Source organism: Salmo trutta, chromosome 30, assembly GCF_901001165.1.
Source record: "Salmo trutta chromosome 30, fSalTru1.1, whole genome shotgun sequence".
Taxonomy (NCBI): Eukaryota; Metazoa; Chordata; class Actinopteri; order Salmoniformes; family Salmonidae; genus Salmo; species Salmo trutta.
The window spans coordinates 3,731,500-3,748,092 of record NC_042986.1 but is presented as its reverse complement, the minus strand read 5'-3'; the positions used below and the strand labels follow the sequence as shown (position 1 = coordinate 3,748,092).

The window sequence follows — 16,593 nt, the reverse complement described above, 5'->3', positions numbered from 1 at the left end:
CTTCCAGATGGACAACCATCTCTGCAGTACTCCACCAATCAGGCCTTTATGGTAGAGTGTCCAGACGGAAGCCACTCCTCAGTAAAAGGCACATGACTGCCTGCTTGGAGTTTGCTAAAAGGCACCTAAAAGACTCTCAGACGATGAGAAACAAGATACTCTGGTCTGATGAAACCAAGATGGAACTCTTTGGCCTTAATGCCAAGCATCACGTCTAGAGAGTACCTGGCACCATCCCTACAGTGAAGCATGGTGGTGGCAGCATCATGCAGTGGGGATATTTTTCAGCGGCAGGGAGACTAGTTTCGATGAACGGAGCAAGGAAGAGAGATCCTTGATGAAGACATGCTCAGGACCTCAGACTGGGGCGAAGGTTCACCTTCCAACAGGACAACGACCCTAAGCACACAGCCAAGACAATGCAGGAGTGGCTTCGGGACAAGTCCCTGCCGAAGCACGGCCTTGATCCCGATCTAAAATCTCTGGATAGACCTGCAAATAGCTGTGCAGCAACACTCCCCATCTAACCTGACAGAGCTTGAGAGGATCTGCAGAGATGAATGGGAAGATCTCCCCAAATACAGCCGTGGCCAAAAGTTTTGAGAATGACACAAATATTAATTTCCACAAGGTTTGCTGCTTCAGTGCCTTCAGATATTTTTGTCAGATGTTACAATGGAATACGGAAGTATAATTACAAGCATTTCATAAGTGTCAAAGGCTTTTATTGACAATTACATGAAGTTGATGCAAAGAGTCAATATTTGCAGTGTTGACGCTTCTTTTTCAAGACCTCTGCAATCCGCTCTGGCATGCTGTCAATTAACTTCTGGGCCACATCCTGACTGATGGCAGCCCATTCTTGCATAATCAATGCTTGGAGTTTGTCAGAATTTGTGGGGTTTTGTTTGTTCACCCGCCTCTTGAGGATTGACCACAAGTTCTCAATGGGATTAAGGTCTGGGGAGTTTCCTGGCCATGGACCCAAAATATCGATGTTTTGTTCCCCAAGCCACTTAGTTATCACTTTTGCCTTATGGCAAGGTGCTCCATCATGCTGGGAAAGGCATTGTTCGTCACCAAACTGTTCCTGGATGGTTGGGAGAAGTTGCTCACGAAGGATGTGTTCGTACCATTCTTTATTCATGGCTGTGTTCTTAAGCAAAATTGTGAGTGAGCCCACTCCCTTGGCTGAGAAGCAACCCCACACATGAATGGTCTCAGGATGCTTTACTGTTGGCATGACACAGGACTGATGGTAGCGCTCACCTTGTCTTCTACGGACAAGCTTTTTTCCGGATGCCCCAAACAATCAGAAAGGGGATTCATCAGAGAAAATGACTTTACCCCAGTCCTCAGCAGTCCAATCCCTGTACCTTTTGCAGAATATCAGTCTGTCCCTGATGTTTTTCCTGGAGAGAAGTGGCTTCTTTGCTGCCCTTCTTGACACCAGGCCATCCTCCAAAAGTCTTTGCCTCACTGTACAGATACACTCACACCTGAGCAAGCTCTGTACTGGTGGTGCCCCGATCCCCAGCTGAATAAACTTAGGAGACGGTCCTGGCGCTTGCTGGACTTTCTTGGGCGCCCTGAAGCCTTCTTCACAACAATTGAACCGCTCTGCTTGAAGTTCTTGATGATCCGATAAATGGTTGATTTAGGTGCAATCTTACTGGTAGCAATATCCTTGCCTGTGAAGCCCTTTTTGTGCAAAGCAATGATGACGGCACATGTTTCCTTGCAGGTAACCATGGTTGACAGAGGAGGAACAATGATTCCAAGCACCACCCTCCGTTTGAAGCTTACAGTCTGTTATTCGAACTCAATCAGCATGACAGAGTGATCTCCAGTCTTGTCCTCGTCAACACTCACACCTGTGTTAACGAGAGAATCACTAACATGATGTCAGCTGGTCCTTTTGTGGCAGGGCTGAAATGCATTGGAAATGTTTTTTGGGGATTCAATTTATTTGCATGGCAAAGAGGGACTTTGCAATTAATTGCAATTCATCTGATCACTCTTCATAACATTCTGGAGTATATGCAAATTGCCATCATACAAACTGAGGCAGCAGATTTTGTGAAAATTAATATTTGTGTCATTCTCAAAACTTTTGGCCACTGTACAGGTGTGGCAAACTTGTAGTGTCATACCCAAGAATACTCGAGGCTGTGATCACTGCCAAAGGTGCTTCAACAAAGTACATGTACAAAGTAAAGGGTCTGAATCCTTTTATCTTTCATACATTTGCAAAAAAATCGTAAACGTATTTTTGCTTTTCCATTATGGGGTATTGTGTAGATTGATGAGAAAAACAAGAATTTAATACATTTTAGAATAAGGCTGTACTGTAACAAAACTTGGAAAAAGTCAATACTTTCCAAATGTACTGTTTAATGGTAAATTATAAATACAAACAACAAAAGTAAATACACAAATATTAACAACAATGTTACACACTATTCATTAGGTCATTGACCTTCATTTACTTCTATGGTCTCTTCGAAGATGCTCATACTCATCAGGCTAAATAGAAGTGATAGAACATAACAAAAAGTAAATTCACTGAATAAGATCTGTACCATATTGGCAACACACATATAGTGTGATAATGTCTGGGAATAGTTATCGGAAAAAACCTTGTTGCCTGTTTTTTCCTTTTGTTGCCTCCGTTGCTCCCATCTAGCTCAACCACTCCAGGCTCCTTCAGAAACTCATCCCCCCATTAGAAAAGACAGTCGGTTATACTCCAAGCATATAGTATCTTCATTACTGCCAAACATGCTGAATACTGGAGAGGGAGACATGACAGTACCCGAGAGATAAACCTACACATAGGCTACTCAAAGAAGGCAGGCTCAAAGAGAGGTACACAGAAACCAACCATAAATGATGCCCACAAAGTTCACACTACCCAATAGCCATTATTGAAAGGAATAGGAAAAAGGTATCTAGCTATTCTCCTATTGAAATTAAGCATGTGTTCTTAGCTATCTGACAGTGTGGTGCTGGATGCCACTCCAATGCTTGATAAAGCAGGCAGAGGTAACACTTCCCTTGGAGTGGATTGTGGTGGGGCCTTTTCATAACTAGAAGATGAGAAATTACATTTTTATTTCACGCATGTCCCATTATTATATCACATATCACAAATGTATGTCACAAAACCTAGCTAGTGAGCTTACTTGTCAACTCTCTACCAAGCTACATTATGTTAACTAGCTAGCTAATATTGTTTCAGTAATGTTTTGTAATAACGTTAGTTACTTGGAAGTCTCAAAAATGTGAGGCAACTATACTGCCGAGCACCATTACAGCTGCTTACGTTACAGGCGACCATTACAGTTCTATCCCTCTCAAACAGAGAAATGCACAAGAAACGTTAGCTAGCCATCAACACACAACAACAAAAATTCAGCAATGTAAATGTAAGTAGGTTCTAAATGATCATGACTATCAAATACACATGTTTATGTCAATATCTTGACTGGTCTTAGATCATAAATACCATGTACACCTTAGTTATTTATCAAGACAGCCATATAATTTAGATAGCATAAAGCTAACCCAGATTCTCCAGTCATAGCTAACACTAGCTAGCTCCTGTAGCTGATGCAACGTCTTGTTAACATTACCTGTCAAGCAGGAAACAGGCCATCTCTGCATCAGACTTCAGCCCTTTTAGGGCCATAACTTCTCTCCAGCTATTACAATTGTTACCTATATTTACTCTGGTTTTTCCCTAAGCCTCATCATTTTGTCGCTTAGCGAAACTTTTTTTGCCACCTGTATCTGCAACCAGTGCTGGGCTGGACTCTTACAAAACAATCTACATAATGCTCTTTTAACTTGAATGGTAACTGCCATCTATGGATTACATGTCTATGGTTGGTTGCGGCTGTCAGTTTGCATTTTGCAAATTTCAAAATACAATTGCGTGAAAAATGTACAATTTGGAAAACAAATGCTGTCATCACTAATTGTGTAATACGTATTTTAACAAATGTACACAAAAAACATTTGATTAATGAAATATTGAATCAGTCATCTTCCTCAAATGACACAATTAACAAGGGGATGACAATCTTTGCAAGAGGAAGCGAATCTGATTTTATCGGTCCTTAACCCACATCTCAGACACTTAATTCTAGATAAATGGAGTTAACCTGCCCCAGAGCAGGCTAAAAGGTGAGCCACATTCGTTGACCAAAGTTACTTAGCTAACAACTCAAACCTCATTCGTAGTTTTGGGCTCTGCTCTCCAAAAGGTTAACTCTTATGGTTTATGTGTTTCTAACTAGTGTCACCAAACTGAATCTTTTACTGGGAAATAATGATTGATGAGTGAGTTTAAAGGTATGTTTATCAATCAACTCCTGGAGGGGCCTCTGTTTCTTTTTAGCCCGGCAGTAACACACTCACCTGATTCAACTGGTTGATCATTTGAATCAGGTACATTGAGAAACACTGTTTCTGGCGCAGTTACTCTGGATTTGGCGTTTGTGCTCAACTATTCTCTCTTGCTGTTCTTCCAGGTGGTTCCACCCCAACATCACCGGCATCGAGGCAGAGCAGCTCCTCTTGACCCGGGGGGTCCACGGCAGTTTCCTAGCCCGGCCGAGCAAGAGCAACCCGGGAGATTTTACGCTCTCTATCAGGTAGGGGCCTCCATGTTCCCAGCTAACAAATGTGTCTTCCAATAACAATCTGGTTAAGTTATTTGTCAAATAACCAAAGGAGAACCTTTAGGTAATGTTACGTGAATGTTCTGTGTTAGCATGGTTCTCTGCTAGTGCTTTAGCCCACCGCTTTAGCCTAGCTCTTTATCCTAGCGTTAGCAGCCTATGCTCCACAACATTGCCCCTGGTGTAAAGTTAATCATTCAGAGCAAATTGTCTCGCTTCCCAGTAAGCAAGCTAGCAAGAGAGCAAGAGCCTTGTCTTTGGGTGAACAGTCACAGCTTGTGCGAGTTCAAGCTTGAAATATGGCTAGTTTGTTATTCTCCCACGTTTCTACGAAATGGAAAATGTTTGTTTCCCTCCTCGGTTGAAAAGAAAGCGAGAACTGGTCGTAAATAGCCTTTCACAAGAATTCACTTACGCCACTGACCCCATGTATGAAATCATCAGGTCTAACCCTGTCCCATGACATTACATTTCATTGAATTATGAACAGTGAGCTCTGTAGTTGGAGAGCTGGTAAACAGCAAGCCACTGTGATTTCCTGTAGCGCCAGGATAGAGAGTGCCTCTGCATTGGCAACGGAAGCTTTTAAGAGGCTTATCAGTCAGACGAGCTCATGGAAAAGGTCCAGCATCGTCCTTTAGCTCGCTCTCTTTAGCAGAGGTTGGCTTGAGTAGCGAGGGAGAGAGGAGTGTGTGAGAGAGAGGGGGGGGGAGTGTATGTAGGGTAGAGGGAAAGGGTTGTACAAATGAATGCATTCAACTGAAATGTGTCTTCGCATTTAACCCAACCCCTCTGAATCAGAGAGGTGCGGGGGCTGCCGTAATCGACATCCACATCTTCGGCGCCCGAGGAACAGTGGGTTAACTGCCTTGCTCAGGGGCAGAAGACAGATTTTTACCTTGTCAGCTTGGGGATTCGATCTAGCAACCTTTCGGTTACTGTCCCAACGCTCTAACCAGAGAGGGGTGAGAAAGAATGAATGTTGTTAGGCTGGCAACAGCAGTGAGTGTGGCAGCCAGGCCAGTCCAGGCAGTAGCTCTTAATAGCGTTAAGGCCAGGGGCCCATGTCGAGGTCTGACCCTGCATGCCCCAGGTGTTATGTGGCTTTGTGGTGACTGAGGGCTGCCTAACTGCCTGTGTGTGTTTGCGTTCACCAGGCTAAATTACATGTATTTGTTGTTCTTCAGACCACAGGCCCTGTGGCTAAACTATTGCGCAGGCTAACAGCACCCCTAACCTCACCCCCACTCCACCACCTTCCTGTGGGCTGTGTGATTTATGCCCCCCCATGGTACGGTAAGGTCAGTTTGGACTAGCTTTGTGGCGGGAAGGGGGAAATAGTTAGCACTATTCTATCTAGAACATTGGCAGTTTATTTTCTGTCTGCACTGTTTTGCTGTTGAAAGTAGGCTACGTACCAACATGAATGCATAAGAGTTTATTTCTTTGCTTACGGTGAGAAATACAAAAAGATTATTCAGCTTTCATGAGCTGATGAGAGTTATGCTTTACACTTAATCCTTTACACTTTTCTTTGCGACTATTCAGCTACGTCTTGCCTATTCACTAAGGACCCAATTCCGACCCGAGTTTAGCGTGTGTAAATGGAACGTAATTAAATGTTTATGCATTTTTCTCTGAGTATTCTGACCTTGAACCTAAGCACTGGAATGGCGTGCTTTTCACCTGATATTCATTTTGGGTGGCGATGGAATAAATGAAGATGTGTCTAGATACGGCGTATTCTGACCTTGATTTACAGTAATTCCCTCATTTCTCCACCGTTACGCGTGAGGAAACTATGAGTATTCTGACCTTGATTTACAGTAATTCCCTAATTTCTCCACCGTTACGCGTGAGGAAACTATGAGTATTCTGACCTTGATTTACAGTAATTCCCTAATTTGTCCACTGTTACGCGTGAGGAAACTATGAGTATTCTGACCTTGATTTACAGTAATTCCCTCATTTCTCCTCCGTTACGTGTGAGGAAACTGAGTATTCTGACCTTGATTTACAGTAATTCCCTAATTTCTCCACCGTAACGCATGAGGAAACTATGAGTATTCTGACCTTGATTTACAGTAATTCCCTAATTTCTCCACCGTTACGCGTGAGGAAACTATGAGTATTCTGACCTTGATTTACAGTAATTCCCTAATTTCTCCACCGTTACGCGTGAGGAAACTATGAGTATTCTGACCTTGATTTACAGTAATTCCCTAATTTCTCCACCGTTACGCGTGAGGAAACTATGAGTATTCTGACCTTGATTTACAGTAATTCCCTAATTTCTCCACCGTTACGCGTGAGGAAACTATGAGTATTCTGACCTTGATTTACAGTAATTCCCTAATTTCTCCACCGTTACGCGTGAGGAAACTATGAGTATTCTGACCTTGATTTACAGTAATTCCCTAATTTCTCCACCGTTACGCGTGAGGAAACTATGAGTATTCTGACCTTGATTTACAGTAATTCCCTAATTTCTCCACCGTTACGCGTGAGGAAACTATGAGTAAGGTCTAGCGAACCTGTCGGCATCTACTTTATTTTTTCCGATAGAAATAACCCCATTCTCATTGCACTGTAATTTACAACTTGATAATAGCTATTGATAACAGCTAGGGAAATTAGTAATCTGTTTGGTTAAAGGAATTGTAAATATAAGTGACACTTGTTTTATATATATTTACCTTATAAATCACAGGAGGCAAATGTTAAACTAGTCATAAGGCAGAATCGTATTAACATATCAACTTCCCACAGTAAAGTTTTTGGAAATCTTGTTCCATTATGCAGAATTTAAATTGTATGGCCTTTTAACTTGCAGCGATCGGCACTCTCAATTGTCTTAATTATAGGCTAACCCGACGTTCTCTGTTTACTATTTCAATCATGTTAAATATTAGCAGCTATCAGTATTAACCGTCAGTAGGCCTAATAACAACCCATATTAAACTGCCGATGTATTGTTAGTTCCCTTTAGTTGGTATAGCCTACATTATCATTCCATTTAATTACATTGTTTCGTTTACCTTAATTTGCTTTCTCTGTGAATTCCGTCATGGCCATGTGGTTGTTGCTGAGGATCATTGGTAACAGTTGCTAATACAAAAAAAGACATGTAGGCTAATTAAATCGTTATGTAGCGGAGCGCAGACCAAGCCATAACAGTTTGAACCTGACGAATGGCACTACTTGGCTGTGTCATCACACAGTTAGTTAGTGCAGGCAATAGACGAGGGCATAGCCTCCTATTGTAAAATATTCTCCCTATTGTAATTCAATGTAAACTAATCTTCCAACATTACCATGGGTTGAAGAACTGAATGTAGCAAATTTCTGACTGAATCAAACCACCGTTTTCTTTCTTTCGTGTGTAAATGCTAGGCAAACCTGTAAAATACATTCCTAACCTTAAATAATCTACACGATCAGAGTATTTTTTAAATCTACCAATTGGTGCAGAAACAGAGACAAATATGCATATATTTTAGATGTCTTTCCTTCATTGATCCCTAATATTGTGAACCCGTTCTCTCTATGTATTCTATTGAGTCTGTTGACAAAATTCTAACTACTAGGTACACCGTATTTGAAGGGATGGCTTAAGATAAATGTACTGAAAACCCTATTGAATGGAAAAACCTGTTGGCCAGCAAATGGGAAGGTTTTCAGCGGTTAAATTTATTATTCAGTGAACACAAGGGAACCACGCCAGCAAAGCCCGTTACACACCTTCATAAGGTAAGTCTGAATACCACCTACTGAGAAGTGTGTAGGAAAGGCGTGTGTAAGAAAGGTGTCATTTCCTAAATCGGAATTGGACCCTAAGCTTGCCAGGGTCCAGTGTGACCAAGCTAACTGTTTCTTACTTGTATGCTCACACATACTCCCACATCACAGACACTCTCTAGCATTCTCTCACACACACTCATATCACACACATTCTCTCAATCGTATATACTCACAAACAATCTCATATCTCACACACACACACACACACACACACACACACACACACACACACACACACACACACACACACACACACACACACACTCAACGAGAGAGTGATTACCAAGTCATTAGTGTTTCTTCTTACCAGCATGTTATTAGGGGGGTCCAGCTTGACTCTCCTTTTATGGCCCTGGTACTCCAATGGGCTGTTATCTCATTCTCCCTGCTTTTCCCTTTGCTTATCTCCCCCTCTCCCTTTCCTGGCCTGGGCAGGGGGCTGGATGGCAGGGGAAGTATGGGAGTGGTGGTGGAGGGGGAGGGGTTAAACATTTTCTGCTATGATGTTAACTGTTCCAGTAGTGGGCGGAGTAGACCGCAATGTGTGGTTAAGTAGACAGTGTGTTCTGTTATGGGAGAGGCCTTGACAACCATAGCTCTATGCTGCATTTTGAGGGAGTGAGAACTTACACAGCCAAGCATGATGTAGCTGATGTCATTGTGAAGCGCATATGTTCACTGAGTGTACAAAACATTAAGAACACCTGCTCTTTCCATGACATAGACTGACCAGGTGACAGCTATGATCTCTTATTGATGTCACTTGTTAAATCCACTTCAATCAGTGTAGATGAAGGGGAGGAGACAGGTTAAAGAAGGATTGTATCAAGAATGGTCCACCACCTAAAGGACATCCAGCCAACTTGACAGAAGAGGTGCAAATCAATATTAGGAAGGTGTTCCTAATGTTTACTATACTCTGTGTATGTAATTCTCAGGTCAAAAGAAATGCCTTGGTTTCTCATTGTTTTCTTTCAGTAAAAATGTGTTGGGAACATAGGCCATAACTTTTGTTCTAGTGGTGTATGTTCTAGTATCATGTTGTGTTTTTATACATCTCTATGCTCTTGATCAGAGGAGAAGTTTAGAGGGCATTAGCTGGGACTGTGGATGGATTTTCTCCCCGTGTTACGTATGCCATTGCCTCCATTCATTTCCATTAGACATATTTCCATTGCAGTCGGGCTATTTATAGATTCAATCAATTAAATGCGTTGGTCAAATTGACCAAATAGAATGTTGATTCATCTCATTTTGATAAGTGAATTGTGTTCTCACTGGATACTATGTAACAGAGACGTGGCCATGGTGGTCTAGTGGTTAGTGACTCTGCCCTCAGCACTCACACATACTGATGTCGACATGTGTTCGAATTTGTCCAAAGGCCTGTTTGATACACACGTTTTGGAACTAGAGAGAGATAGGAAGCCAGTAGATAAAAGGAAAGGGGGGAAGAGGGACTAAAGTGTCATTGTGTGTTCCTTCTTCTCGAACCATGGGTGGGCCACTGAAGATTGATGATGACCTAATGTTGCTCCAGATATAATAAAACAAGTGCAGGGCCTCCATCCTTGTAGTCAGAAGGGCTTGTAGGTAGACAGATCCTTCACACACACACGTTTGTTTTACTATCCTTGTGGGGACCAAACAATTGATTCCCATGCAAAATCATATTTTCCCTAACCCCTAATTCTAAACCTTTTCTTGTGGGGACTGTTCTTGTACCAGAAGTCCTCACATGTGCATTGTTCTTTCGAAGGCCAAACCCACTGCTGGTGTGCGTGGCCAAGACCTCTATGACCATAGCACCGGTTCCAATCCAAGTGCCAATGCCATTTAGCAAACTCCAGGTGGTGCTATTGTCAGATGACATGAAAATAGAGGTATTTGGTCACGCACACCAGCAGTGGGTTTGGCCTTCAAAATAACAATGCATATTATTCAGAAATACCTCATCTCTACTGTAAAACATGGTGTTAGATCTTTGATGTTATGGGGCTATTTTGCTTCCCTTGTTAAGATCAACAGCATCATGAACTTTACCAAGTACCAGGATATGTTTAGCCAAAAACCTGGTTGCCTCTGCTAGGAAACTGAAGCTTGGCCCCAAGTGGATCTTCCAGCAAGACAATTACCCCAAGCACACATCAAAATCCACAAACAAATTGTTTAAATTACCACAAAATCAACATTTTGCAATTGCCACCTCAGTCTCCTGACTTGAACCACTTTGAAAACCTGTGGTTTGAATTGAAGAGGACAGTCCATAAACTCAGAGGAAGGATATCAAGGATCTGGAAAGATTCTGTATGGATCAATGATCTAAGATCACTCCCAACGTGTTCTCCAATATCAACACATTTTTTTTTAGAAAAGGCTCAGTGTCGTTGTCCAGGGTGCTGGAGTACTGAAAACAGGGGATCCAATAATTTTGACCCCTATCTTTTGTAGATATTTTATATATATATATAGCTGCTTTTGACAAAGGCAAAATCAAGAAATGCTGTTGTACAGAGTTATGTGAATATTGTTTTTTAGACATACAGTAGAGTCAGGAATTTTCAGATGCCTTGATAAAGATGAGCAAAAAGACTGCATAAAATAAATACAAATATAGAGCTCCAATGTTTATATATATGTATGTATGTATGTATGTACATTTACATTTACGTCATTTAGCGGACGCTCTTATCCAGAGCGACTTACAGTAGTGAATGCATACATTTCATACAATTTCATACATTTTTTCATACATTTTTTTTTTTTTTTTTTTTCTGTGCTGGCCCCCCGTGGGAATCGAACCCACAACCCTGGTGTTGCAAACACCATGCTCTACCAACTGAGCTACAGGGAATGTATGTATGTATGTATGTATGTATGTATGTATGTATGTATGTATGTATGTATGTATGTATGTATGTATGTATGTATGTATGTATGTATGTATGTATGTATGTATGTATGTATGTATGTATGTATGTATGTGTGTATGTGTGTATGTGTGTGTATATGTATGTATGGTGCAATGATTGTGTGCTATGTCTGCAAGAGACCCATCCCATCCGCAGAGTAAAATCTAGATGAATGTTTGGCTCAATGCGACGTCATTAACTGTGTTAAACTCCCACAAACAGCATGGTGCAAACACACACACACACACACACACACACACACACAGTGCAGCCGCCACGGGCCATTAGTAGCCACAGACAGGGAGGCATACTGCTCCACTCAAACATTCATAACACAATTACAGGGAAGGAGAGAATGCAGGTTTGTAGGAGAGACAGATGGATGGAGAGGGAGGGAGGGAGGGAGGGAAGGAGAGAATGCAGGTTTATACGAGAGAAAGATGGATGAGAGGGAGAGAATAGGATTTGTTCCACTTTATATGACCGTTACTTGATCATCAATTTGCAGAGAGAGGGCTAGCTAATTGCATTAAAGCTAGATATCAGATAGCATAATTTGCAGTTCTGTCACTTTTCTAACTTCCTGAGTTAGATCGCTAGCAACAGTATGATCTTTTTTGTAAAAGTGTGTGGAGTGGGAGTTGCGGTTTGCTGCATGCTCAAAAACCGACTTGTAAATGTGTAGGTGTACTAAGACAAAGTGCATGTTTGTGCATTGGTTTGTCCTTTTGCTGCAGACAAATATTGCTCAGAAATTTTCACTGGAAATGGAAAAAGAACTGTCTTCAGCATGAATGTTTCGGGTTTAGAATGCTATGTGTGTGTGACATTGTGTCTCTTTGTGACTGTGTATTTTGAAAAGTGGCAGATTGTTTTTTGACCTTATCTGTGCTCCCTAGCCACCTGCATTTAGTAAAAACCAGTTGCTCTCAAATACTCACTCAAAATCAACAGGGTATTATAAAGGAATAAGATTGTCTGATAAGGTTTATCTTACTAGGAAAACAGTGTTATTTCCACGTAGACTTGATCAACAAACAGTTTCCTCCTGTGCAGAAATGATTGGGTATTCACGGTACCGCGGACCACATCAACCTGTTATTTTCATGTGGGTATTCGTGGTGTTTTCTCTTGCTCTGTTCAGGCACGGGCAGACACGTACATGAACACAAACACTCTGGCCGTATCCAAAATCTGGCTTTACTACTCACTTAATAACCTTTTACTACAGGGGCTGAATCAGGGTCACACAGAATGTTTCTTGGTAGTCTTAAACAAATCTACTTTGAAACAAAAGTATACACCTCACACACATGGCTATGGTCTAGAAAACACCTGTACCATGTCAGATATAGATTTGAAATCAAATCAAATGTTATTTGTCACCTGCGCCGAATACAAGCCCTAACCAACAATGCAGTTTAAATACCCAAAACATTTCAAGTAACAAATAATTAAAGAGCAGCAGTAAAATAACAATGGTGAGGCTATATACAGGGGGTACTGGTACAGAGTCAATGTGTGGAGACACTGGTTCGTTGAGGTAATATGTACATGTAGGTAGAGATATTAAAGTGACTATGCATAGATGACGACTGAGAGTAGCAGCAGTGTAAAAGATGGGGGGGGCAATGCAAATAGTCTGGGTAGCCATTTGATTGGGGGTAGAAGCTGTTTAGAAGTCTTTTTGACCTAGACTTGGCGCTCCGGTACCGCTTGCCATGCGGTAGCAGAGAGAACAGTATATGACTAGGGTGGCTGGAGTCTTTGACAATTTTTAGGGCCATCCTCTGACACTGCCTGGTATAGAGGTCCTGGATGGCAGAAAGCTTGGCCCCAGTGATGTACGGGGCCGTACGCACTACCCTCTGTTGTGCCTTGCAGTCGGAAGCCGAGCAGTTGCCATTCCAGGCAGGGATGCAACCAGTCAGGATGCTCTCGATGGTGCAGCTGTAGAACCTTTTGAGGATCTGAGGAACCACGGCAAATATTCTCCTGAGGGAGGCTTTGTTGTGCCCTCTTCACGACTGTCTTGGTGTGCTTGGACCATGTTAGTTTGTTGGTGATGTGGACACCAAGGAACTTGAAGCTCTCAACCTGCTCCACTACAGCCCCGTCGATGAGAATGGGGGCGTGCTCGGTCCTCCTTTTCCTGTAGTCCACAATCATCTCCTCTGTCTTGATCACGTTGAGGGAGCGGTTGTTGTCCTGGTACCACACTGCCAGGTCTCTGACCTCCTCCCTATAGGCTGCCTCGTCGTTGTCTGTGATCAGGCCTACCACTGTTGTGTCATCTGCAACCTTAATGATGGTGTTGGAGTCATGCCTGGCCGTGCAGTCATGAGTGAACAGGGAGTACAGGAGGGGACGGAGCACGCACCCCTGATGGGCCCCCGTGTTAAGGATCAGCGTGGCGGATGTGTTGTTACCTACCCTTACTACCTGGGGGCGGCCCGTCAGGAAGTCCAGGATCAATTTGCAGAGGGAGGTGTTTAGTCCCAGGGTCCTTAGCTTAGTGATGAGCTTTGAGGGCACTATGGTATTGAACACTGAGCTGTAGTCAATGAATAGCATTCTCACATAGGTGTTCCTTTTGTCCAGGTGGGAAAGGGCAGTGTGGAGTGCAATAGAGATCATTATCTGTTAGGGTTGTATGCAAATTGGAGTGGGTCTAAGGTTTCTGGGATAATGGTGTTGATGTGAGCCATGACCAGCCTTTCAAAGCACTTCATGGCTACAGATGTGAGTGCTACAGGTCGGTAGTCATTTAGGCAGGTTACCTTTGTGTTCTTGGGCACAGGGACTATGGTGGTCTGCTTGAAACATGTTGGTATTACAGACTCAGACAGGGAGAGGTTGACAATGTTAGTGAAGACACTTGCCAGTTGGTCAGCCCATGCTCAGAGTACACGTCCTGGTAATCTGTCCGGCTCTGCGGCCTTGTGAACCAACCTGTTGGGGATACCCCTTCCCATTCGGATCCCGATTACGGGATTGCTAGACAAGATACAACGCACGAAATTCAAAACAATCAACTTTCTTACACCCTTTGAAAGATAAACATCTCCTTAATCTAACCACGTTGTCCGATTTCAAAAAGGCTTTACGGCGAAAGCATAAAGTTAGATTATGTTAGGACAGTACATTGAAAATAGCTGTGTGTAATGTTTTGTCAATGCAAAGACAGACGTCACCAAAAGCAAAAAAAACAGCTAAAATGATGCACTAACCTTTGACAATCTTCATCAGATGACACTCCTAGGACATTATGTTAGACAATACATGCATTTTTTGTTCTATCAAGTTCATATTTATATCCAATAACAGCATTTTACAGTGGCGGTGAAATTCAGAAAATATTTTCCATCAAATGCTGCCGGTGATCAGCACTACAATTTACAAAATTACTTTTCGAAAACATTGGTAAATTATAATATTGTCATTCAAAGAATTATAGATTAACATCTCGTGAATGCAACCGCATTGCCAGATTTCAAAATATCTTTACTGGGAAATCACACTGCAATAAATGAGGTGCTATGCTAAGAAAAATAGGCTAGGCGATACATGTTAGCGCCATCTTGGAAACATCTAAAATCAAATATACTATTGTAAATATTCACTTACCTTTGATTATCTTCATCAGAAGGCACTTCCAGGAATCCCAGGTCCACAACAAATGTAGTTTTGTTCGAAAAAGTAAATAATTTATGTCCCAATAGCTCCTTCTTGTTAGCGCGTTCTGTAGGCTACTCAAAATGTACCGAAGCCCGCGGGACTTGTCACCACGAAAGAGCAAAACAAAAAATATTTACGTTCGTTCAAACATGTCAAACGTTGTATAGCATAAGTCTTTAGGGCCTTTTTCAATCAGAACTTCAATAATATTCAAGGCGGACGATTGCATTGTCTTATAAAACGTTTCGGAAAGAAAGGGTCCCCACACGCATGCGCGTCATAGTAGACATGGCCATCCACCTATGACCAACTTTCCAGGCTTTTCGTTCGGTCAGTTTTTACAGGAGAAGACTCAAACCACTTTGTAAAGACTGTTGACATCTAGTGGAAGCCTTAGGAAGTGCTAAATGAATCCTAACTCATGGTGTGTTTCATAGGCAAAGTGTTGAAGGTGATTCCACAAATGAGATTTCCACTTCCTGCATGGAATCTTCTCAGGTTTTGGCCTGCCATATGAGTTCTGTTATACTCACAGACACCATTCAAACAGTTTTAGAAACTTTAGTGTTTTCTATCCAAATCTACTAATTATATGCATATTCTAGTTACTGGGCAGGAGTAGTAACCAGATGAAATCGGGTACGTTTTTTATCCGGCCGTGCAAATACTGCCCCCTATCCCCAACAGGTTTTAAAGGTCTTAAACACATCGGTTGCGGAGAGCGTGATCACACAGTCGTCCGGAACAGCTGATGCTCTCATGAGTTTGCATCCCAATTTTGCACTTTATATGCAGTACCAGTCAAAGGTTTGGACACACCTACTCATTCCAGGGTTTTTCTTTATATTTACTATATAATAGTGAAGACTTAAACTATGAAATCATCTAGTAACCCAAAAAATGTTAACAAATCAAAATATATTTGAGATTCTTTAAAGTAGCCACCCTTTGCCCTGACGGCTATGCACACTCTTGGCATTCTCTCCATGAGGTAGTCATCTGGAATGCATTTCAATTAACAGGTGTGCCTTGTTAAAAGTTCATTTGTGGAATTTCTTTCCTTAATGCATTTGAGCCAATCAGCTGTGTTATTACAAGATAAGGGTGGTATACAGAAGATAGCCCTATTTGGTAATTTCAAGAACAGTACTAGCATCAGAAATTACAGCCCAAATAAATGCTTCGGAGTTCAAGTAACAGACACATCGCAACATCAACTGTTCTGAGGAGACTGTTCGAATCGGGTCTTCTTGGTCGAATTGCTGTAAAGAAACCACTACTACAGGACTGCAATAAGAAGATACTTGCATGGGTCAGGAAACAGGAGCAATGGACTTTAGACCGGTGTAAATCTGTCCTTTTGGTCTGATGTCCAAATTTGAGATTTTTGGTTCCAACCGCCTTTGTGAGACGCGGAGGTGAACGGAAAATCTCTGCATGTGTGGTTCCCACCGTAAAGCAAGGAGGAGGTGTGATTGTGTGGGGGTGCTTTGCTGGTGACGCTGTCGGCGATTTAT

General features: G+C 42.1%; 1 protein-coding gene across 4 annotated transcripts in view; it reads left to right on the top strand.

Annotated features, from left to right (window-relative positions):
- The window catches only part of LOC115168968 (tyrosine-protein phosphatase non-receptor type 11-like), a 95,504-nt gene that overhangs the window by 34,993 nt on the left and 43,918 nt on the right, over nucleotides 1–16,593 (top strand). For all 4 annotated transcript variants that reach the window (XM_029724543.1, XM_029724542.1, XM_029724545.1 and 1 more), the window contains exon 2: nucleotides 4,536–4,658. In XM_029724543.1, coding sequence (XP_029580403.1) covers nucleotides 4,536–4,658 — 123 coding nt within the window. The remainder of the gene's footprint in view (nucleotides 1–4,535; nucleotides 4,659–16,593) is intronic.